The 26,278-nt window shown below is 38.9% G+C and overlaps 1 protein-coding gene across 1 annotated transcript; it reads right to left on the bottom strand.

Moving 5' to 3' along the window:
* Positions 1-2,720: 2,720 nt before the first annotated feature.
* LOC149143256 (protein PTST, chloroplastic-like) lies at positions 2,721-3,200 on the bottom strand. Its single transcript, XM_089451745.1, has one exon. It carries the CDS (start codon positions 3,198-3,200, stop codon positions 2,721-2,723), a length of 480 nt encoding a protein of 159 aa, XP_089307871.1.
* Positions 3,201-26,278: the final 23,078 nt, after the last annotated feature.

The following is a 26,278-nucleotide window of genomic DNA, read 5'->3' as shown; positions in this document are numbered from 1 at the left end:
AAACCTTGATCCAGCACAAGGCCAAAAATCATTGTTTATCAGTTCAAAAATGTGCTAGAAGTTTAGGACTTGAAAAAATCAGTAAAAACTACTAAGATGTGGAATTGTTTGTTATGAGTTAGTAGAAGAGATGAGTGGTCATTGATATCCACCTGGATCAATCTTTCCCGCTTAGGAAGCAAATTATGGTCCCCATTGCGTTAAATGGTATGGGGAAATTTTTACTGAATTAGACTCTTGGCGAACAACTTGCAGTGGTGAAGAAGATTCCTAACTTTGACAACTGAGTAGATTTGAATGTTCTATTGGGGGTGTCCTTTGTCATGGTGTCCATGATCTAGTCCACTGTAGTATGCTTCATGTAGTCAATATTGAGTTTTGTAGGGGAAAAATACTTAGCCAGCTTTGAGGTGTCTAATAGAGGTGGAAAACATGGTTGAAATAACTCCATATTAAATTCTGGGTACAAGCCAAGGAAAGGGGGAATACTCAATTCAAAAGCACTCTCACATGCAATCTTTGTGATATTGTAAGTCCCAAATTTGAGTAGGTATAAACTTCCTAAAGGGGCCTGAAAGATGCTCTTTTTGTAAATATAACCCCCCCCTGTCACAAATACGAAACTTTTGTGGAACCTGATGTTGGTAATATTGTTGCTTGTACTTGGCAGGGCTTTTTATAGGATATCATGAATCTAGTGTTGGATACTGCTAGATCTACTTAGAAAATTTGGCTACTTTATCTGGCTCAATTTGAACATGGGAGGACTCTTCATGTGTAGATGTAACAAGTAGAGCTACATCAGTGGAGGCCAATGAATGGAACCCTAGACACACTTAAAAATGGATGTGGCTAATATAGATGTGGAGAGGTTTGCTATAGCTATGTTGAAAACATGGAAGTCTCCTATCCCATATATGTGGATGCCTAGAGTTAGGTAGGCACATGATATGCACAATAATCTTGTTGACTACCTCTATTTTCCCATTGGTTTGGACATGGAAGGAGATCAATTCAATTATCTTGCTGTCCATTAGAGACCACAAGATGAACTAAAAGGTATTGAGGAACCTACTATCCCTGTCGAGACTAATAGTTCATGGTAACACAAGCCCAAACACGCTCCAAAAAGAGCTTTGTAACACCCCCTCCCACATTTACCCAATTTTACAGGGCTGTCAAGGTAAGCATGAGAGGAAGAGCTACTATGACGTGACTCGACCTCCTAGGTTCCATTAAGGAAGTGGGGTTGACCAAAAAAGACAAACTGACAACTCATAACATTCTATAGGGGCTAGAGGTCACTCAGAGGCTTAGTAACGACTCTAGGTGGCCAAAACCTGAGCTGGACACCCTTTTCTCTGACCTGGGTCCTCAACTGCACCCACAACTAGCCCTCCATGCAGTTGGAGGCCTCTAACCGCATGCACAAGCCTGCATCCATGCGATTGCAACCAAAATTTCTCAGTTAGGAGCATTTAGTCCCGAGATCTTAGCTTAGATTAAAGGTCAGCCTCCAGACCACTACCCAAAACTTCCTGTAACTTATCAGAATCAATAATGGCATGGAAACATTGCTAGACATGCATGTTTGAAGCCAAAACTTGACCGAGACTACCTAGAACATGACACACATTTCATTAAACATATTGCAGACAAGTAAGCTACAGGTCATAAATGCATATATGATCATACAAGCCTGAGATTTATTTGAAAATAAGTGAGAAGGCCCTATGTCATCTCCACATAGATGCAGTAAAACTTATTAGTCCATTCGTCCATCAACCAATCAATAGTTAAACACTCCGTGACATGAGCCATAGAAGATACCCATCACATATCAACATATAATCAGAAAATAACCAACATATAAACCACTGTATCTTGGCCAAAATATCACCAACACATTGCTAATAAATATACATGAATCACAATATAAAAATAAATCTTATTAACATAAGAAATTACTAACCAAGTCAGGGACTTCCACATACCACCTGACCATAGATTGGGTTGAACCAAATCTCTCTTTCAGCCAATCACCCCTATGCCATATTCCAAGTGTGAATGTGGGATATCATGGAATAATAAAAAAAACAAAACGATGGCTTCTAAAGGCCAAACCACCTGAACCCTCAACCAATGATTCCACCTCATTGTTGGAAATCACTAACACCAACTAGATTGGTCTCTCCCCAAGCTGTTCAGGGCTTTAGGAACTAGTAACTCAACCCACAAACTTCTAGGGTTCCAAAGCATTTGTCCAACCCGACTCCAGGACTAGTAACTCAACCCAAGTTGTTCTAGGGCTTCCAGAGCGTTTGTTTCAACCCATAGCCATAAGGGATTACAAGCACCAACCATAAAACAATTAATGGAAAAACCTGCAACACCATGGGTATCCAGGAAATGGAAATGTTAAGTGTTGACACCTAATCCTCATGATTGGGTGAATATAATGTAAATAGATAAATAAATAATATGAACAGTCATCGGGAGATGAACTGAACATTTTCTCCCCCATGTATTTAATGAAGACCTACCTGAAGGAATAAACATGAATCAATTTTTGATTGAGTTACTGTCTGGTCTGACATGGTATCAGAGCCAACACCTTTTTTAGTTTCCCTCTGCTTTGTAACTCCCTCCTGCATATTCTGCTTATATTCTGCCCATGTTCTGCAGGCTGACATCTCTGTCATATCCCTGCGAAATCTCATTCATTGTTTAATGTATTCGTTGAAGTGCGTTAAGGAGTCAATTCGTTGTGTGTCCACTTCTTCTGCTAAGGTCACGAGAGCTTGGAGTTCCAATTCCATAACCGCAAGTTCATTCTTGTATTTGTTCAAAGATTTTTCCTTATCATGAAGCTGGCGTTTCAGGTGTCGATTGTGTTGATTAGCTTCACTAAGCTTCCTAATAAGCTTCGCTCTAACAATATCTTCTCGCGTGGATTCCAACTCGGTACTATCAACTGGTTGTCCAAAATAACTTCTAGAGAAGTTTGATGAAGCTCCATTAGAATTATCAGTGTACTCTTCTGATAACTCCACAACTTTCTCTTCGGAACCAACTGTGATAGCAAAGCTTCTTTGCAGACATCTCCATCCCGTATTCCTCCTTGTCTCCGCCTTCAAAATCATCTGCATCTTAGGCTGCAACTCTCCACCTCCGCCATCCGAATGAGCTTGTCGTTGCATTTCTATTATTCACAAAACCATGTCTGGTCTGCCGGTTCTTGTCTGAGGGCCGGAAGAGGGATACCCAAGTAGTGTTACGATTGCCTGATATTGAGCAATAAATGACTCCCGTATAATGAATCTCAGTAACCAGAGAAGCTAGTTTTGTGATGAGGACCGGTCACTTTACTTTGGATTTGATTATATCTCTACTGGATCTCACTATTCTCATAGTGTTGGTTGATAAAGTCAAGAAAATGAAAATTTTCCAATTTTTGAGTTGACATCGAACCCACCTGTTTAAGAAAAATGGTGTTGCTGGTTTGCCTACAATTCCTAGGAAATTTAAGCAATGTGATGCTTGCATTCTAGGAAAGCATAGCAAACAATATTTTCATGATTCACATTCAAGAGCACATAGAAAACTTGAACTCATTCATTCAGATTTATGTGGTTCAATGCCTGTTCCTTTTGCAAATGGAAATAAATATATGATGACATTTATTGATGACTACACCAGAATGTGTTGGGTTTATTTATTGAAGAACAAATCTGATGCTTTTCAAACATTCAAGAATTTTCATAAATGGATTGAAAATGATGCACAATCTCATATTGGGTCTATTCGCATTGACAATGGAAAAGTGTACACATCAAATGAATTTGAAACCTATCTTCGCCAACATGGGATCAAACATCAAACAACTGTACCTTATAATCCCCAATAGAATGGTGTAGCTAAAAGAATGAATAGGACAATTTTAAATATGGTACGATCCATGCTCTTCTTCAAAAATGTAAAGATAATGTTTTGGGTTGATGCTGTTCTATGTGCCGCATACATAAAGAATAGATGTCCATCTAATGCTATTAGAAACAAGACTCCTTATGAAATGTGGTATGGACATGCTCCTTCGGTAAAGCATCTCAGGGTCTTTGGTTCCACCTATTATGCCTTGATACCAAAGGTACATAGAAACAAACTTGGTGCTAGAAGTCGTAAGTGTATCTTCCTGGGGTATTCAAACACCTCCAAAGCATAATATCTTCTCTATGATGAAGTAAATAAAAAGTTTGTTGTATCTAGAGATGTAATTTTTCTTGAATCATCCAAAACTGACAATGTTGTTGAGCGGCAACTTGATCACTTGGATAGATTTGCAAAAGCAAAATCATTTCAAGAATTTGATAATTAGATTCCACATCTTGAAGGGGGGATTCCTATACTAGATCAACATGTGGAACCTTCTTCTGAGGAACACTCTCCCCCGCATGAAACTCCAACAACAAATGATGCTTTAAGTGATGTGATTGATAGAATTGGGAGACTCAACCTTGATTCAGTCCCAACTCAATCAACGGAGTAGCTTGGACAATCTGAGAAAGGTCCCCCAAACTGGCTGACAAAGACACTTGAAAGTGTTCATCCTGATGAAGTTGGAAAAATAGGAACTAGAAATTCAAACTGGCAAAATGGAGGTGATGTAGATGACTCTAATTCCCCTGTTGATATTGATGTTTCTTATGATTGTGAATTGAACTTGTCTATAGATTTTGAACCAACTTCCTTCAAAGAAGCTGCTTCTCATGATGAATGGAAAGAAGCAATGCAAAAGGAGTATGATGCTCTCATAAAGAACGACACTTGGAAGCTGGTTGATCCTCCATTAGGAACCAAACCAATTGGCTGCAAGTGGGTCTACAAGAACAAGTATAAAGCTGATGGCTCACTTGAGAAGCACAAAGCTAGGCTTGTGGCAAAAGGTTTTACACAGAAGGAAGGGGTCGATTATGAGGAGACTTTTTCCCCCACAACAAAATGGGCTACCATCCGGACACTATTTACACTAGCAGCTTAGAACGGTTGGAAAGTCCATCAAATGGATGTAAAAGTTGCTTTCTTTAATGGAGATATAAAAGAGAATGTTTTTATGTCTAAGCCTGAAGGATTTGCTGTGAAAGGACATGAACATAAAGTATGCAAACTTGTGAAGTCATTGTATGGCCTCAAACAAGTACCGCGAGCCTAGTATGAAAAACTAATTGAGCATCTTCTGAAACTCAATTTCAAACATTATGCTATTGATGATGTAACTTTATTTGTCAAGAAATTTGGCAAAACAGTTGTATATCTTGTGGTATATGTAGATGATCTTTTGAAGGCAGGGAACAATGAAAGCTACATTGCATCCATAAAGAAGGAATTGGGGAAAAGTTTTGAAAAGACTGATTTGGGCTATGTTCATTACTATCTTGGCATTGAAGTAACCCAACATACTAAGTCCATATTCCTTTCTCAAAAGAAATACAATGGAGATTTGTTGAATAGGTTTGGCATGATAGAATGAAATCCTCTTACTACTCCAATGGAACAAAACTTAAATCTCACACCTATTGAAGGAAAAGAATTTGAGGATGCAAAAAAGTATAGACAGCTTGTAGGAAGTCTCAACTACCTAACTACTACCAGACCAGACATTTCGTTTGCTGTTGGAATCCTCTCCAGGTTTGTGCAAAAGCCTTGTGAGGGACATTGGTCTGCTGCAAAAAGAGTTCTAAGGTACTTGAAGGGAACTCAAGACTTTGGAATCAAGTATACACAGGTGGAAAAATTCAGCTTGATTGGATACTCTGATTTAGAATTTGATGGAGACAAAGAAATTGGGGTATCTACATCAGGATATGCTATGAGTCTTGGATCAGGAGCTATCTCCTGGAGATCACGCAAACAATCAGTTCCAACAGATTCCACAACAGAAGAAGAATACGTGGCAGCAACTGAAACAACAAAAGAAATTGTGTGGCTCAGGAAAATTCTTGAAGATTTGCAAGTAAAACAAGTAAAATCAACTCAACTCATGATTGACAATACATTTGCAATAAAATTGCCCAAGAACCCAAAGTTCCATGATCGAATGAAGCACATAAATACTAAATATCATCTGATTCGACATCATGTTGAGGCCAAAACAATCCATCTCCGTCATTGTTCCACAAATGAACAAAGTGTCGACATCTTCACCAAAGCGCTTGGAAGAGAAAAGCTTGAACAATTCAGAATGATGCTTAGACTCACCAACATCCCTTCAGATTAAGGGGGGGAATGTTGACACCTAATCCTCATGATTGGGTGAATATAATGTAAATAGATAAATAGATAATATGAACAACCATCGGGAGATGAACTGAACAGTCTCTCCCTCATGTATTTAATGAAGACCTACCTGAAGGAATAAACATGAATTAATTTTTGGTTGAGGAGTTATTGCCTGGTCTGATACTAGGCTAAAACCACCATCAATCCAGGAAATCCCCCATGCCAATGACAAATCATAACCAAAAAGCCACATGTATCTACCATGCATCAAGGAAATCATACATGCAACCTGTTACATGCAAAGCAATCCAACTGTAGTTGTTGATCCACCTGTTCCCTTGCGCTTTCCCACTTTCCTTTGCCTTCTTTCTCCAAATCCAAGGAAAACTAAAGTGCTCCAAGCATGCTCCAACAATTCTCTAAGATTTCTCTAAGTGTGCAAGAGTATGAGAGAGAGGAAATAGAAGAGAGCTCCAAGCTAAAAATGACAAAAGGTTGAACTGACAAAAGTTGTGTATTGATTCTCAAAATCCTTTTTAATCATGGAGGCCTCTATTTTCTTCATTTTTCCTTCAATTTCATCCTCATGCAAATTTTGTAACCTTTCATCTCCCTTTTATCCTATTTTTCATTATTTCTGTAAATCAATGTTAATTAATTTCACTTTGCCTTTGCCAATTTCAATAGCCATTAATTAATCACTAATGATCCCCATCACTATGATTTTTCCCAACATTTAGGTTGGAATACGTGTTCTGTGACCTTGGTTATTATTTTTATTTATTTACATAGGAAATCAACTAGGGTAGTTACAAAACCCTCCCCCTTGGGGGAACACCACCCTCGGTGTTCAATGACACTTATAAACTAGAAAAACACATGCTTCCTATGGAGCTTTATAACACAACTCAATAAAATATTTACATCATATCATACTGCTGAGACCATGACCATCATACCATGAACACCATACTGCTTATTGGAGCTTTATAACGTAACTAGATGCGATATTTACATACATATGCATATATACTGAATTAAAAAAAAACATAACACCAAAACATATATCAAAATACATCTACTGAACCAGTGAATAGAGAAGGATACATAGCCTGCATATGTTCAACCATCTCTCGCGTAGCTTCATTGGGCCCAAGGTGCTTCCACTGCACTTTAACTTGCTCGATTTCAGAGCATAAACATCTTTTGCTGCAAATTGCACTGAGGTTCCAGTTAGAATTCTCTTTCTGGCTCCACCTGCAAGACATACCAGTCAATCACTTGATGAACATCTTTCACATACTTCTTAAGCAATGACACATGGAAAACATCATGGACTTTCTCTGTCAGAGGCAGTGTAAGTTGGCAGGCCACTAGTCCAATTCTCTCAAGAATCTTGAAAGGCCTGCAATACCGAGGTGCCAACTTGGCACATGATCCAATCCTCAAGGATCTCTCCTTGGGCTTGATGTGCAAGTACACATGTTCCCCAACCTAAATCTCCTTAAATACCATGTTCTAATTTGCATAACTCTTCTGCCCGTCCTGTGCTACCTTTAGATTCTTCTTGATGACCTGCATTTCATGTTCCATCTCTGTTAACATGTTTGGTCCAATCAATACCCTATTCACTAAATCACTCTAAATGATGGGAGTATTAAAATTCTACCCATAAAGTGTCTCAAACAAACTCATCCTTGGTGTCTCCTAATACCCATTGTTGTAAGCGAACTCTATCGGTGGAAGATACTCCTCCCATCTCCATTGTTGATGCATGACATACATTCTCAACATGTCCTCCAGAATCCTGTTGACCCTCTTTGTTTTTCCATTTGTCTGTGGATGATAAGATGTAATGAAGGCTAAATCTGTAACCAAACTTGCAAATAACTCCTTCGAAAACATGTATGTGAACTTAACATCTCTATCGGATATAATCTTCCTAGGAATACCATGTAGTCTCACTATCTCCCTGATGAAGACTTAGGCTACCTCACTATCTGAATGAGTATACTTCACTCTAATGAAGTGAGCTACCTTAGTCAACCTATGAACCACAACCATAATAAAACATTAGGGGAATTTTCAGGTCTAAAATGGGCCTCCTAAGAAAAATGCACAACCAAAATAAAATTTATAAGAACCAATAGTATTGAAGATGATGATGTCAATCATGGGGGATGATTCACCATTTTTGGAGTAAAAAAGTAAAAAGATTAAATTAAAATAAAATAATAAAACTATTTTTTCAACTCTTACTTTTAACTTATCTCCCTAAGTTTTTACTCAAATTTTGAGCGGGAATACTGGTTGGATGCAAAATTTAATTCCTCATTCAAGGAGTGCCCATGTTGTATACTTTTGATGGACCCTGCTACACGAAAAATGAGAAATACATGAAGAAACGCGATTGCAATAATGTGTTTCATGTATTTATCATTTTTTGTGTAGTAGGGTCCATCGCAAGTATGCAACATGGGTACTCCTTGGATGAGGAACCAAATTATGTATCCAATGAGTGTTTCCGCTCGAAATTTGAGTAAACCCATAGGAAGATAAATTGAAAATATGAGTTGCAAAAATAGTTCGTTTGTTTGTTTGTTTTTATTTTTATTTTTATTTTTTCCCTCTAAAATTTGATGATGTAAACTAATATTATTTTATTATTTCCACTATTATTTTATAATTTCCTTAGGAGGCCCATTTGAGACCTCAAAACTCCCCTAATGTCATGTTGTCTAGATGTCATTGACAAACCTGTAATGAAGTCCATGGAAATGATCTCCCATTTCCACTATGGAATCAAAATCACATGGAATAAACCACCTGGATGCTTACACTCTGATTTTATTTGTTGAAAATCCAAACATCTCACAACAAACTATGCTGTCTCTTTCTTCAAATTCAGCCAATGGTAAAACTTCTTAACTGGGGTCAATGTCTTCTAATATCCTAGGTGACTTGAATATGACTTAACATGAAATTCCCGCAAAATAAGCTTCTTGAGCTCACTGTCATCTAGCACATAGATCCTGTCCCTCAATTTGACCAAACCATATGTCGTGAGATGATAGTCCACATCTTGTTTACCTGTACTATGCTACTGTAACCTATGCTTAAGCTGCTCATAACTGTCATTCTGTTGTCTTGCTGCAAGATTCGATCCTATAAATATGTCCCATATGAACTCATAGTTGCTATGTGATTTACCTGTACTCTTCTGCTAAGAGCATCTGCAACCCTGTTCTCCTTTCCCTTAATGTTCTTGATCTCGAAGTAAAACTCCTTGATCGTAGCCAAACACCTAACTTTCCTGGCATTCAACTTCGGTTGGTTAAAAAAGTATATCAATCCACTGTGATCACTCATGAAGATGAACTTCTTGCCAAAAAGATAGTGTCTCCACATCTTCAATGCATGGATGATCACTACCAACTCAAGATCACGTGTTATGTAGTTTTTCTCATTCTCATTCAATTTCCTTGACTCGTAACATACTATCTGTCCTTGCTACATCATAACTCCACCATGTCCTCTCTGGAAAGCATCTGTACATACCAAAAACTCTTTTCCTGGATCTACAATATTTAGAAATAGAGCATTTGTAAGAAACCGCTTCAACTGTTCAAAACTAACTGCACATTCCTTTGTCCATTCAAATTTATTTCCTTTTCTCTACAATGATGTAATTGGATAGAAAATTAGTGAGAAGTTCCTGATGAACCTCCTGTAATAACCTACTAATCCCATGAATGATTTGACCTCATCCACATTCCTAGGAGTTGCCTATTCCATGATAGCTCTGATATTTTCTAAGGCCATTTCTATACCTTCCTTGGAAACAAAATGTACCATGTAATGTACCTTTGTCTAAAATAAACTACACTTACTAAGTTTTTCATATAATTGATGCTCTCTCAACAGTATTAACATTGCTGCTAATTGTTTAGCATGTTCTTCCTAATTTTTAGAATATATCAATATATCACCAATGAATACAATCACAAACTTGTCCATATAAGGATGCAACAAACTATTCATCAAACACGTGAAAGTAGCTAGAGAATTATTCAAACCAAAAGGAACCACAACAAACTCGTAATGCCCATACCTAGTTCAGAAAGAAGTATTATATATGTCCTCTTCTTTGATGCATACCTGACGATATCCTGACCTCAAGTCGATCTTTGAGAACACTGTTGCTCCCTTCAACTAATCAAACACGTAATCAATCCGCGACAAAGGGTACCTATTATTAATCATCACCTTTTTCAACTGCCTATAATCAATGCACAACCTAAGAGTACCATCCTTCTTCTTAAAAAACAGTACTAGTGCACCCCAAGGAGACACTTGGCCTAATGTATTCCTTATCAAGAATTTCCTTCAATTGATTTTTAGTTCCACCAATTCTGGAATGCTCATCCTATATGGTGCCGTTGATGCTGGTGCTTCTCCTAGAATCAACTCAATACAAAAGTAAACTTCCCTATGAGGTGGTAACTCTGAGATCTTTGCTGGAAAAACATCCCGAAACTGCTACAGAACCGGATACCTCTTCAAAACTTCCACATCCTCAACATCTTTACCTTTATCACTGGAAATATGAACTGCAAACAATAAACATCCTTTCTTGCTACTGCGCTTGCTTGTATAGCTGTAACCATTCTAATTGATGTAGGATTCTTCTTACCTTGTAAAATCCTCTTTTCTCCATCGTCATATAAGAACTCAATAGCATTATCATAACAATCCACCTTAGTCTTGTGAATGTATAACCAATCCATACCCAACAACATATTGTATGATCCCAATGGAAGCACATTTAGATGCACTAATGTAGATATACCTTTCAACTCAAATGCACTCAAATGCACAAGATCTTACTCAATGATGAACTCTTTTCTTGGTAACTATAGCCAACTGCACCAAACAAGACTCTGCATGCACTTCATTATTCAAACCACACTTATCCACCAGGCCGGGAATGATATAATTATAGTTAGATCCAAGGTCAATCAAAATAGAAAAAACTTGATCACAAATCTTACCTTTGTTACACCCTCCTCCGACATCTACCCAAACAACCGTCTAGTTGGGGTAAACATGTGATGAGAGGCCACTATGATATGATTTGACCTCCTAAGTCACGTTAAGTAAGTGGAACTGACAGAAACACACCATACATACATTCAACATCAACATTAGGAACCTTAGGAACTAATCCAACCTTTCTGCCAACCAACCCCTGGGTCCCACTAAGCTTTTGGACTACTTGATCTCTGGACGCTCTCATGCTATGGGCATGCCAGTGTCCAGGGACCTCTGGACACTCTCACAAGCCTACAAGCCAACATCCAGGGACTATTTTTCATAGTGTTGTATGAGTGTCTTGAGGATTTGAGCCACTTTTTTAGGCCGAGAGCCCATGTCAGTGCCCATAATTGAATGACATATTCAAAATAGTAAGATAGCATGGAAATAACAGTACTAATGCAGTTACTTGAATAAGACCTTGACTGGATCCCTACTAGCCACGACAGGCATTTCCTCAAACATATCACAAATATGTAATCTATAGGTGTAAATAACAAACCTAAGCATAGGGGTCTCATACTTATCTAAGATTCACTATGAAGCATTGTTTTCTTATCACATTAGCTGCATTATCATCCATTAGGCCATAGATACATTGTTCATTCATATACAAGTAAAAACATGATGGGGTCCATACATAGCCATTGTCATAATACGTATTCAAAACCAACATAATAACAACAAAATCACCAAGGAAACAACAACCATATGATCCACATATAAACTAGTATAATACTCATGAGATAACAAGGAGAAATAACATCATATTAATGATGCAAGTCCAACCCAGTAGGGGACTACCATGTTCCACCCAACTATAGACATGGTTGAGCCAAATATCTCTCCAGTTAGTCACCCCCATGCCATATTCCAAGCATGAATGTGAGATCTCATAAAACACATCAATCAAAACCATCCAGGGCTTCCAGAGGCTAAACCACCAAAACCCATCAACACGGTGATTCCACCTCACAGTCGGACATCACAAAACCATCATTAGATTGGTCTCTACCCAAGCCTTCCAGGGCTCTAGAGAATTTTTTCCAACATGGATTCCAGGACTAGTAACTCAACCCACGACTATTATAGGGCTTTAGAGTGTTTGTCCAACCAAGGCTCTAGGACTAGTAACTCAACCCACCAAGGGCTCCATAACATTTGTCCAACTAAGGCTATGGGACTAGTAACTCAACCCAAACTATTATAGGGTTCCAAAGCGTTTGTCGAACCAAGGGTCTAGGAACTAGTAACTCAACCCAAGCTAAGGAAACATGAGAACCAACTAAAAAAAAGGAAATAAATCCACAATCTCCATGGATATTCAGGAAATTGAAAGTCTAGGCAATCCACTATCAATCCAGGCAATCCTCCATTCGAGTGATAAATCATGACCAAAAATCCACATGCATATGCCATGCATGCCAAAACTAGTGAGGAAAACATACATGCAACTCGGTACCTGCAAGAAAAACCTGATGTAGCTCCTAATCTCAATGTCCTCTTGTGCTTTCCTTCTCTTCCTTTTCCTTATTGCTCCAAAAATCCAAGTATGCCACACCCTCCAAGAGTGCTCCAAGAAAACTCTAAGTATCCAAGAGTATGAGAGAGAGAGAGAGAATAATGAGAGAGCTCCAAAAATGAACTAACCAAGCCTACCCACTAATCCTCAGAAGCCTTTTTATCAATGAGGCCTCTATTTTATTCATTTTCCATTATTTTCCTTCATTTTCCTCCTCACATGCAAGCTATGACCTTTCACCTTCCTTTTCTCCTAATTTCCATTATTTTCATAAATTAATGTGCCAAAAATTCCATTTTTCCTTTGCCATTGCTTTTTACAATTTCCTTTAGACATAATAACCAAAATGAGCACCCATTAGGATGTTTTCCCACCATTCATCTTGGAATAAGTGTCCCATGACCCTGGTCTTATATGTTTTTACATGCATTTTTAACCAGGTTTGTTACAACCTTCCATCATGATAATAGATGCTTAATGATCAACCTACCTGTTATCCAACATTGCATAAGCCTGAGGAATACTCTGTCCAACATCCCCAATTGTATGTTCCTCCCAAGCAATGTAAATCTTATGTCTACCACCTTGATGCTATGGACAATCTCTCCTGTGATGATCCTTGCCACAAGTACAACATTGTAAAGGATTCCTACCATCACCTTTGTTTTTCTCCTTAGACTGAAATCCCCATCCTATATCTGTTGCATTGAAATTCTTGTATGGTGCTGCATTCTCCTTGTCATATGTATATTGTGTTTTTCCTCTCTACTTGACCCACTTCCTCTTATTCTTATCATTACTCTTCCAATCCTGCTTAGACTCATTCTTATGATTTGATTGCTCATAACAATGCTTCAACTTTCTGATGGCTTCCTCCAACAATCTAGGCTCATCAAACTCAATCCTATCTTTGAATGATATCAACAACCCACTGATGAATCTTTGAATCTTGACCTTCTCCTCCTTATGATAAGGCACATATCTCAACAACTCCAAAAACCTACTAGTGTACTCCTCATTTTTCATAGATCCCAACTTTAGCTCATAGAACACCTTTCCATGTCATCATAGTATCTCTCAGATAAAGAATTCTTCCTGAAAAGTCTCTCAAACTCACTCCAAGTCAACTCATCTTCCCAAATGCCTCTGAAATTCTTCACATCTTCCCACCAAATGTCTGCTTTCCCTTTGAGACTAAATGTAGCTATCCTAGCTTTCATATTATTTGAGTAATCATGCAATATGAAGAACTTACCCATCCCAAGAAACCCAGCTTATGCATCCTATGAATTATTCATTTCTCCATCAAATATAGGAGGATTTTCTTTCTTGAACTCCTATGGAAAGTACTGATTTTCACTCCTCCTATATAGATGGTTTTGGTGATGACAATTTTGTTTCTCTAAATCAGAACTAGAATGAAATCGAAGGTCATTACCTTTTCTGTCAGGTGTATCCAAGAACCTACCATCTTTGACTGTATCATCGCTATCAAACTTGTATCTCGACAGGGACCTGTTGCCATATGCCCCATTGGTCCTTTCCTCCTGTCCATGATTGATCCTAAGCAGTCCATGTCTTTGCAAATCTCACAAACTTTTAAGAATGACTGCATTAACCTCTGCTTGTTGCTCTTGTGCCCTAGCAAGTATTTCCCGTGATTGAATTATCCTGTCATTATCCTCCTTACAACTTCTGATCTATGCTTTCAAACTTCTCAATGTGTTTGCAATGTTAGGGGAGTACTCATTACCATGCTGCTCATCTGATTGGTAGGGTGAATCACGTGAGCTATAGTCCACCATTTTTCTTGTCATCTTTGATCCTTTACTTCATGAAACATATCATGTTAGATAAACCAAACATAACCATAATCAACATACCTCAGTGAAGTTCATGGGATGTTATTTCGTCTACAAAATCAATCTGAATTAAATAATAAATAATCTCAACATCAAAATCATCAACCTCTACATGATGGCACGATTGCAATAGTGACCATCACAATGCATGCATAATGAAGAGATAGACAACTGGCATGCATGCATGATAAACACATTCTGCCCATCCAGTCCAAGTGTTTGAATCTGGGAGCTCTTATGCCATTTTGTAACACCCCCTCCAACATTTACCCAATTTCATCAGGCTATCATGGTAAACATGAGAGGAAGAGCTACTATGACATGATCCGACCTCCTAGGTTCCATTAAGGAAGTGGGCCCAACCAAGGAAGACAAATTTACAACTCATAACATTCTACAAGGGCTATAGGTCACTCAGAGGTTGAGTAACCACCCCAGGTGGCCAAAACCTAAGATGAACACACTTTTCTCTGATGTGGGTCCTCAACTGCACCCACAACAAGTCCTCCATTCGGTTGGAAGCGTCCAAACACATGCAAAAGCCTACATCTATGTGGTTGCAACAAAAATTTCTCAGTTAGGAGCATGTAGTCTCGATACCTGAGCCTAGATTCCAGGTCAGCCTCCAAACCACTATGCAAAACTTCCTATAACATCTTAGAATTAATAATGACATGGAAACAATGCTAGACACACAAATTTGAAGACAAAACTTGACCCAGATTGCATAAAAGTTGACATCCATTTCATCAAACATTTTGCAAAAAAGTAAGCTGGAGGTCATAAATGCATTTTTGATCATACAAGCCTGAGATTTATCTGAGAATCACTGAGAAGGCCCTATGCCCTCTCCATGTAGAATTTCCTATAGATTCACAAGCTCATGTAATCTACTAAAACAAGAGACAAGTTGATCCAAGTGGATATTGGTGGCCACCCTCCTATTCCACTTGGACCCCTAACAATGTCTTTTTCAATTTTTCAGTTTTCTTAATTGTAGCACAATTTACTAATTTTGGTAGTTTTTCGGGTCGTGAACTTTTGGAGCCATTTTGAGGCCATAAACAACATTTTTTATTTATTTTTATTTTTATTTTTTTTAAGGAAAAAAGGAGAGACCAAAAGATTCCCAAATGACTTGACTAGATTATTTCTAGCCTACTCTTGGAGATCTTCGAAACGAGGTATTATGATAGCCAAATGGAGATCGTATGTCAAAGTTATGACCCCGGGAAATTGATGTACCAATTTACCCAAACAGAGCCAACAATTTTGGCGCTTCATCTCCTAGGGTTAGGTTTCTGGATGTTTAGGGTTTTTCATTGTTTCCCAATAATAAATATGCTTTGGGGCCTCATTATAACATAGTTCAGAGGCATGTAGCCGCCACATCTCTTCTCAGAGATAAGCTACCATCGCCTGACATAGTCTTGTTTCCATTCTGTTTGTAAGCATATTTTAGTACTTGATATTATGAAATGAAGTCTTGTTTCTGCTGCATATTTGTATTTATGGTTATATCTATAATTTGTGATATTCTTGTTTAAATTCAGATCAGTGGTAGCAGAGCTGCCTTCTCTTTCTTTGTTTTTCTTTTCATGTCCCCAATGAGGTCGGGATATAAGGGGTTAGGGCTTGAATTGGTCGAACCTTTGTAAGACTAGCCTCACTAATCTTGACGGGCTCCCATGGGGGAAGAAAAGAAATATGAGGGGGTGGGAGATCCTTTCAAAATCTTTCTCGAAGAAGCCCTTGAGCGATAGAGGAATGCGATGATAGAAAATTTTTCCTAGATCCTTTATCGAATACCCAAGGGAAATGCATATGCTTCCAGGAGCTACTCTAGCAGCGCCACACCCTTTAAGGTATGAGTTATCTTTGACATTCCCATATTTGAGGGTCAGATAGATGCGGACGTCGTAGATAAATGGTTAAATCTACTACAAGGATATTTTTTTGTTCATTATTTTTCCAGTCGGGAAAATATTACTTTTTCTCTTCTCAAAGTGCCCCCACGTCAAGGACTGGTGGGAAACCTACTGTGAGCAAAAGGATGAAAGTACACCCTCACTATTTTCAGCTGCACCCACTTGGGATTCGTTCCGAGATGCCATCAAGGAGTAGTACTACCCTGTTGGGAGCTATGAGGATAAATACATAAAGTGGACCACACTGCGACAGGGAAGGGACCAAGACGTGCCAGAGTTTACCAATGTTTTTCATACCCTTCGCACGAAGTTGGGTATCAAGGATTCTGAGAAACATTTGGTACTCAAGTACCACGACTGCCTACACAGGTACATTTAGGATGAGATGGAGTTCCTGGACATCTCCTCACTCGACACAACATACTGATACGCTGTCAAGATCGAGTAGAAGCTTAAACATAAAAAGTGAGACTTTGGATCTGTGAATTTGAAGCAAGGGAAAGGCGCCCCCAAATTGTAGAGAAAAGGGCAAGGCCAAGGTGGGGTGACCCAGGAGAACTTGCCGAAGCCACAAGAAAATAACAACACCACGAAGACAAATAAGGACATGGGAAAGTGGTGTGAGTTCCATAAAATCTCCACTCACAACACAAGTGAGTGTTGAGCCAAGGAGTCACTAGTGGCCGAACTGAAGGCTTTTGAGTCTGATGCATGTTCTGATTCTGAGTCAGAACCTAACAAGGGGAATGAAAAAGGGAAGTAGATCAATGACATGGAGCCCAGTGCCACAATGTCCACCAACAAGATCCATAAGATTGAGCCTGAAGATCCAGAAGAGGGGGAGGAACTATTCCACTTAGATGTGGGTGAAGGGTTCTCCGCTATAGTTCATTGTCGACAGTGGGAGCCAAAAGAACCTCATTTCAGCAGAGGTCATGAAGCGGTTGGGCCTACAGACTACAACACATCCCCAACTGTATACCATCGAGTGGCTTTACTAAGGACGATATCTCCGCGTTAGCCAGAAGTGCCACCTTCCCTATAGCATCAAGCCCTTCACGGATGAGGTACTGTGTGATGTGTCTTGAAGTTTGTGAGGTATTATTAGGACAACCATACTTATGGAAGTGACATGATGTATATGAGTCTAGAAATTTCTCTGTTATTATTTCTTTGGGTACTAAGTTATAAAGGATATCGGAGGTAGCCCCACCTACCATCATCTCTTTGATCTCTACTAAGCAATGCAGTAAGGTCATCTCCCAAACTAGGGAAGGTCATAACTACATCCATGGCCCTTGGGAAGGGTTCCTTCGAGCAACAGAAGTGAGTGGATACGGTCGCGGAAGAATATAGGGACATATTCACCTCACCCATAGGGGTACCCTTGCATTTTCAGGTCAAGCATTCAATTGGTTTGATTCGTGGAGCACCTCTAGCCAATGGGCCGATATATCATCGCTCCATTCCAAGAAAATGAAGAGATCAAGTGGAAAATCCAGGAGTTTCTATAGAAAGGGAACATCCGACCAAGTTCCTCACCTTGTAGGAGCTCGATTGTACTTTTACAGAAGAAGGATGGGACCTGGAGGCTCTGCATTGATTATTGAGCACTAAAAAAATCACTGTCAGGAACAGGTATCCAATCCCACAGATTTAGGACCTGCTGGACCAGATCTAGGGAGCCAAGTATTTAAGCAAGATCAATCTAAAGTTTGGTTATCACGAGGTTCCAATAGAGCCCACAGATGTATGGAAGACCTCCTTTAAATCCAAGGAAGGCCTTTTTGAATGGTTGGTTATTCCCTTAGGGTTGACAAATGACCCTGTTACTTTTATGAGGCTAATGGATGACATATTATGGCCCTTCACCAACTCATTCGTGGTGGTTTATTTGGTCGACATCCTCATCTTCAACGAGAGTTGGGAATAACACTTGCAACACATTTGACAGGTCCTTCATACCCTTCAGCAGCACAAACTGTGTTCCAACTTGGAGAAATGCACCTTTGGCATGAGTCAGGTCCAATACTTGGGTTACATCATAGATGAGCATGGTGTGCATGTGGACCTGACTGAGATCCAAGTAATTCGGGATTGGTTAGCCCCGACCACTGTAACAGAGCTTCACATATTTTTGGGCCTTGCAAATTTCTATCGTAGGTTCGTGTTGGGATTCTCCCATATCACTTGGCCTTTGAGTTAGATTACTAAGGGCGGGGCGAAAGAAAAGTTTTCTTGGTCTGAGTCCCAATAGAAGGCATTCGTTGAGCTGAAGCACAACCTCTGATCTGCACCAGTTCTCACACTGCTAGACCTGCAGTAACCATTTGAAATCAGGACATACACCTTAGACTATGCTATTGGTGTAGTTCTCACCCAGCATGGGCATCCAGTGGCCTATCATAGTGAGACACTTTTTGATACAATTCAGAAGTATCCCACCAATGAGAAAGAGATGTATTGTGTCATGTAGGCTTGCCAAAAATTCAACCACTACATTCTGGGGAAGGAGATGGTTATCCACACCGATCACCAGCCTCTTTAGTTTATATAGACACAAGGGAAGTTGCAGAATGATTGCCATCAAAAGTGGTCTACATATCTGCAACAATTCCAATGGGCCATTAAATACAAAAAGGGTTGTACCAATCATGTTGCATACTTCCTCAGCTGGCCCCAAGTTGCAACATTGACTATTGTTCTCAACTCTTATGGTCACGAGACCTCTGGATGGCCGCAACTATACAAAAATGATCTAGAGTTTGCGTTGACATACCAGATGCTAGTAGCTGGCAAGTAAGTTATTGATTTCCACCTCCAATAAACATTATTATGTTAATTGGGCCACCTTTGTGTTCCTTCAATCGAATGTGCCAAGATGATTTGAGAGGTGCACTACGGTTGGGTCGCAGGACACTTTGGTGTGGAGAAAACTGTGGTTGTACTAAAAAAGTACTTTTATTGGCTCAAACTCCAACTGGATGTTGGGAAATATATCAGATCCTACACTGCCTACGCCATCACCAAGTCAATAATCAAGAAGCAAGGCCTATAAATTCCCCTGCCTACTCCCAGCCAACTGTGGGAATCCATCTCCATGGACTATATGTCTGGCCTCCCTTCTACCAAGCATGGCAATGGTTATACAATTATCATTTAGTATGAAATTAAAATATTATATTACTTGAACCTAACTCTTTCTCTCCTTCCCTGAGGTTTGGCCGGCTACCATAATTCTTGTTTTATCACTGTCTCATACCTTTATTTATACACTCCATCGAGATTTGTCTTATACACGTATTGATCTATGCTGATGATGAATCACGATGGATGGTTCGAAACATCGATTCAAAAAATTATGGATGTGATGATTCCAGAAGATATCTCTACACAAAACACAAACCGCAGAAGCCTCAAAACAATAGTGGTAATGACTGTGTATTTGTGGTCGTGGACAATTTTTCTAAGATGGCTATATTGGTGACCTGCAAGAAGAGTATCACAGTAGAAGACGCTACCAAACTCTTCTTTGAATGGGTATGGGTACATTTTGGGATCCCATAGACCATTATATCAGACCAGTATAGCAGGTTCTTGAGAACATTTTGGTCAAGCCTCTGGACACTATTGGACACCAAGCTCACCAAATCGTCTGGCTTCCATCCCCAGACTGATGGCTAGATGAAGGTCGTCAATAGGATGATAATGCATATACTCCGCATGTACAAATCCAAGCATCCTTGAACCTAGGATGAGAGTCTTCCATATGTGCAACACAATTATAATAGATCTCTCCATAGCTCGACTCGTCGCAATCCCTTTCAAGTGGGTCTAAGATTTCAACCATTGTATCCGATTAATGTTCCCATGCCTCATGTGACTACGCAGACAAAATCCACACATGTATTGTTCGAGGCTGATAAAGTGACCATATTTATTGAATGCATCCAACACATCCACCAGCAGGTTCACGACATCCTAGAGAAGTCAAATGCCAAGTATAAGCAGCGACATGATCAACACTGGGTGCCACACAAGTTTCAAGTGGGCGATAAAGTTTGGTTGCATTTGTAGAAAGAACGCCTTATTAGGGCCCATCGGAAAATCAGACCACTATGATATGGTCCTTACACCATTACCAAGGTTATGGGAGACAATGCTTTCGAGCTCAACATTCCATCATTCCTTAGCTTGCACCTAGTGTTCAATGTGGATCACCTTCGACCATACTTCCTGCCATTGTTGGACACATCAGACGTTGCAGAACAACTCACGCCAATAGAGTTAAACCTATAATGGATATAAGAAGCCACAATTGATTGGATTATGGACACATGGTCAAGAACACTCACCAACGAAAGATCCAAATGTATAGGGTTGTCAAAGTTGGCCAATTCCTGCATCAAGGCAAATGGCTCACCAGGGACCAAGTTCAACAGAAATTTCCTGGTCTCATGAAGGCACTCAACACAATGGGGAGCATTGCTTCCTAAGGGGGGAGGATTGATTGAGGTGGATATTGGTGGCCACCCTCCAATTCCACTTGGACCCCCCACACTGTCTCTTTTAGTTTTTCCGTTTCCATAATTGTAGCACAATTTACTATTTTTGACAGTTTTTCAGGTCCTGAACTTCTGGAGTCATTTTGAGGCCCTAAACGACGTTTTCTGGGAAATCAGAGAGAGCAGAGAAGTTAGTAGTAATATAATTAGTTTTTTTCCGGCCTACTCTTTGAGATCTTCGAAACGAGGTATTATGATAGCGAAATGGATATCGTATGCCAAAGTTACGACCCTGAGAATTTGATGTACCAATTTACCCAAACAGGGCCCATAGTTTTGGCGCTTCATCTCCTAGGGTTAGGTTTCTGGATGTTTAGGGTTTTCCATTGTTTCTCAATAATAAATAGACCTTGGAGCCTCATTGTAACACAATTAAGAGACATGTAGCCGCCACTTCTCTTCTTAAAGATAGGCTACCATCACTCGTGCTAGTCTTGTTTCCATTATGTTCGTAAGCATATTTCAGTATTTGATATTAATGAAATGAAGTGTTATTGTTGCTGCATCTTTGTATTTATGGTTATATCTATAATTTGTGGCGTTCCTGTTTAAATTTAGATCACAAGAATCTACTTCTACTTTCAACCAGCGGAAGCCAATAGATCGATGAAAACAATATGAGCAAGAAGAAGACAAATCAATGGCATATAACACAATAAGTTTTCTTGGGGAAAGCCACCGCTCAAAACCCCACCTATCTGTATTGCATTAATTAGAAATATGAGTGAAGATACAAACCTTGTTCTCACTAGAAAAATTCCGCACAAGTATGCTCAACTCTCTACCTCACAAGACCAATATTAGCCAACACTTAGCCAATTTCAACTGCTTTCTAAGCCCCCATTTCCTTGCACAATTCCTAGGATGAATAACTCGTATTTAAAGGGAAATCATGCTTCCAAAAATGCGCAATCCTAATTAGGTCCTCTTCTTTATTACATTCATGATATTTACAACTTAGTAAATCATACAACTGATAGTGCACTGCCCCTGCACTCTAGTCTCAACTGGGTCTTTCTCAAAACTGACATGCATGAGTTTCTGATGATTGAATCTTTAGTTATCTGGAGTAGCATCTGTGGATGCACCAATGAACTAACTGACATGCTAATCCTCTACTAGTTCAACAAACAGTTAGAACTAGTTTAACTGAATATAACTCAGTAAACTGAGTTGTCTAATTACAACTCAATCTAAACTCATACTGGACCCCTAAAATTTAGGGAGAACACTTACATGACTTAAAAAAGACTTCCAACTCGAAATTCCTAAGCTAATTAAGTTAATTAAACTTAATTAACTATTTACAAGCTGCCATGAGATTAGAATTCAATTTTAATTCACAGTTTAATTCAAGGACAAATTAAACTGGAATTTCTTGCCATTTCTCAACACTCCCTCTCAATAAGAAAGGGATTATCAGCTACACCGATCCTGTCTCTGTGAAACTGAGATTTACATCTTGACAATGCCTTTGTCAAAATGTCAGCATCTTTCTCCTCCATGAACATGATCCGCTTCAATATACACTCATTAGGGGATTTTTGAGGTCTAAAACGGGCCTCCTAAGAAAAATGTACAACCAAAATAAAATTTATAAGAACCAATAGGATTCAAGATGATGATGTCAATGATGGGGGCCGATTCACCATTTTTGGAGTAAAAAAGTACAAAGATTAAAAAATAATAAAATAATAAAACTACTTTTTCAACTTATCTCCCCAAGTTTTTACTCAAATTTCGAGCAGGAGTACTCGTTGGATGCAAAATTTAATTCCTCATCCAAAAGTACCCATGTTGCATACTTTTGATGGATCCTACTACATGAAAAATGAGAAATACATGAAAAAGTGTGACTGCAATAACATTTTTCATGTATTTTTCATTTTTCGTGTAGCAGGGTCCATCGAAAGTATGCAACATGGGTACTCCATGGACGAGGAATCAAATTCTGCATCCAACAATTATTTTTGCTCGGAATTTGAGTAAACCCATATGGAGATAAGTTGAAAATACGAGTTGAAAAAATACTTTTGTCTTTTTTCCCTCTAAAATTTGATGATGTAATCTAATATTATTTTATTATTTCCACTATTATTTTATAATTTCCTTAGGAGGCCCATTTTAGACCTAAAAAATCCCCTAATTCTTTGAGATGATGGTATCAGATATCAATGTGCTTGGACCTATCATGAAAAACTGGATTTTGAGAGAGTTTGATACAACTATGATTATCGCAGTAAATCACTGTTGGATCCATCTGCTGACCAAATAGACCAACTAAGATCTTCTTCATCCAGATGGCCTCACATGCTACTTGACTTGCAACCATGTACTTTTCCTCCGCCGAACTGAGTGCAACCGTTCTCAGTTTCCTGTTGTACCAGGAAACTGCTGCTGACCCAATATTGAAAATCCCTCCTAATGTGCTTTTCTGGTCGGATGGAATTCGCGCCCAATCTACAACTCTGAAGCCTTGAAGTTTCACTCCCTTTGTCCATCTGTATGATAATCCATATTGAGTAGTGCCCCATGAGGTATCTCAATATATGCTTTTTCACCTTCTAATACAACTCGGTAGGCCTAACCATCGCTTGAATCAACTGGTTAAATACATAGCATAAATCCGTTCATGTGTTCACCAAGTACATGAATGAACCCACACACTGCTATAAACAGTAGCTTCCACTACCTCTCCCGAAGTATCATCCTCCTTACTGTAGTTATTCACTAGAGGAGTCTCCATAGGCTTGCAGCTCTGCATGTGGAACCTCTTAAGTATCTCGTTGGCATACTTGCCTTGAGACACAAATAGCTCTCCATCACCCTACCATACTTCCATGCCCAAAAAGTAATGAATGGGCCCGAATTACTTCATCTCAAACTCTCTTGCAAGGTCCTCCTTGTAAGATTTGATCAATTCATCGTCACCTGTCAGTATAAGATCATCAACATAAAGTAAAATGATCATCAGTTTGCCTTCCACCACTATGTGGTACAGGTTCTCATCTGCTTCACTCTTCGTCATGTCTTTCTTCATGCCTCCATGAAAAGAATCCGATTTGGAATGGGGATCTTTCCCTTTCCTCTTCTTCACCTTAATCACTAAGGCACAATTCTCTTCATCACCAGTCTTTGATGAAGAGCCATATTTGGTGTTCTTCCTGATCTCCTCCTGCATCAAATCTGACCATAGTCGTTCCTAATATGGTAGCTTCTCCCGACCATCGACAGAGTCCTAATAACTATGCCAACTCTTTGGGAGTCCCAAAAGAGCAAGACTCACCATATCATCCTTGGAAAGCGTGATTCCAACACTTCTAAGTTCATCATGACATTGAGTGAACTTGGTCAAGTATTTTGGAATAGGCTTGCCTTTCTCCATTTTGAATTTTCGAAGTATGTCCTTCAATGCCAATCTCCTTTGGTCACTGCTATTATGATACAAGTCTTTCAATGCTTTCCACATAACATACGAATTTTCCTTGTTATGGAGACGCGAGACAATGTGGAGACTTGAGACAATGTGGTCTCAAACTCCCTCAAGGATTATTCACCTCACCTTCGCCACACACTTCTTCCATTCAACTAGATTCTGTGCATCAAATGTTGTTGGCTTAGGAATGCCTTGATCAACGAATTCCTTCAAGCCATTATCCTCCAGCACAACCTCCATTCTGTCTGCCCAAACTATATAATTCGAGTTTCCTTCCAAGGCATACTTGAGCCGCAAACCATAGAATGCCATCTTCCAATCTTGAAGTATGTATTGCAAATTCAAATTTCACTTGTAACCTAAAACTCAAAACTTAGAAATATCCTCTTGTGTATTGTCTTCAGCTCCGAGACCATGTAGAATTTCCTGTAGATTCACAAGCTCATGTAATTTACTAAAACAAGAGACAAGAATCTACTTCTACTTTCAACGAGCAGAAGGCAATAGATTGATGAAAACAATATGAACAAGAAGAAGACAGATCAATGAAACATAACATAATAGTTTTCATGGGAAAGAAACTGCTCAAAACCTCGCCTATCTGTATTGCATTAATCAGAAATATGAGTGAAGATACAAAGCTTGTTCTCACTAGAATAATTTTTCACAAGTATGCTCAACTCTCTACCTCACAAGCTTGCTATTAGCTAACACTTAGCTAATTTACACTACCCACGAAGCGCCTCTTCCCTTGCACAATTCCTAGGATGAATAACTCATATCTAAAGGGAATTCATGCTTCCAAAACTACACAGTCCTAATTAGGTCCTCTTCCTGATTACATGCATGATATTTACAACTCAATAAATCATACAACTGATAGTACACTGTCCCTGCACTCTAGTCTCAACTGGGTATTTCTCAGAACTGACATGCATGAGTTTCTGATGAGTGAATCTTTAGTTATTTGGAGTAGCACTTGTGGATGCACCAGTGCACCAACTGACTGCTAATCCTCTACTAGTTCAACAAACAATTAGAACTAGTTTAACTGACTATAATTCAGTAAACTGAGTTATCTAATTACAACTCAATATAAACTCATACTAGACCCCTAAAATTTAGGGAGAACACTTACATGAATTCCAAAATAATTCCAACTCAAAATTCCTAAGCTAATTAAGTTAATTAAACTTAATTAACTATTTACAAGTTTCTATGAGAATATAATTCGATTTTAATTCACAGTTTAATTCAAGGACAAATTAAACTGAAATTTCTTGTTTCCATTTATCAACACTCCACATAGATGCAGTAACACTTGTTAGTCCATTCATCCATCAACTGACCAATAGTTAAACAATTCATGACATGAGCCATAGAAGATACACATCACATATCAACATATAATAAAAAAAAAACCAACATATAAACCATGGTATCTCAGCCATAATATCACCAACACATTGCCAATAAACATACATGAGTCACAGTAGAAGAATAGACCTTATCAACATAGGAAATTACCAACCAAGTCAGAGAATTCCACGTACCACCCGACCATAGATTGGGTTGGACCAAATCTCTCTTTCAAC

This window comes from Pinus tabuliformis, chromosome X (assembly GCF_031772625.1).
Source record: "Pinus tabuliformis cultivar Carrire ecotype Pingquan chromosome X, CPIR1, whole genome shotgun sequence".
Taxonomy (NCBI): domain Eukaryota; kingdom Viridiplantae; phylum Streptophyta; class Pinopsida; order Pinales; family Pinaceae; genus Pinus; species Pinus tabuliformis.
The sequence above is the reverse complement of the archived record's forward strand: the minus strand, read 5'-3'. Positions and strand labels throughout refer to the sequence as shown.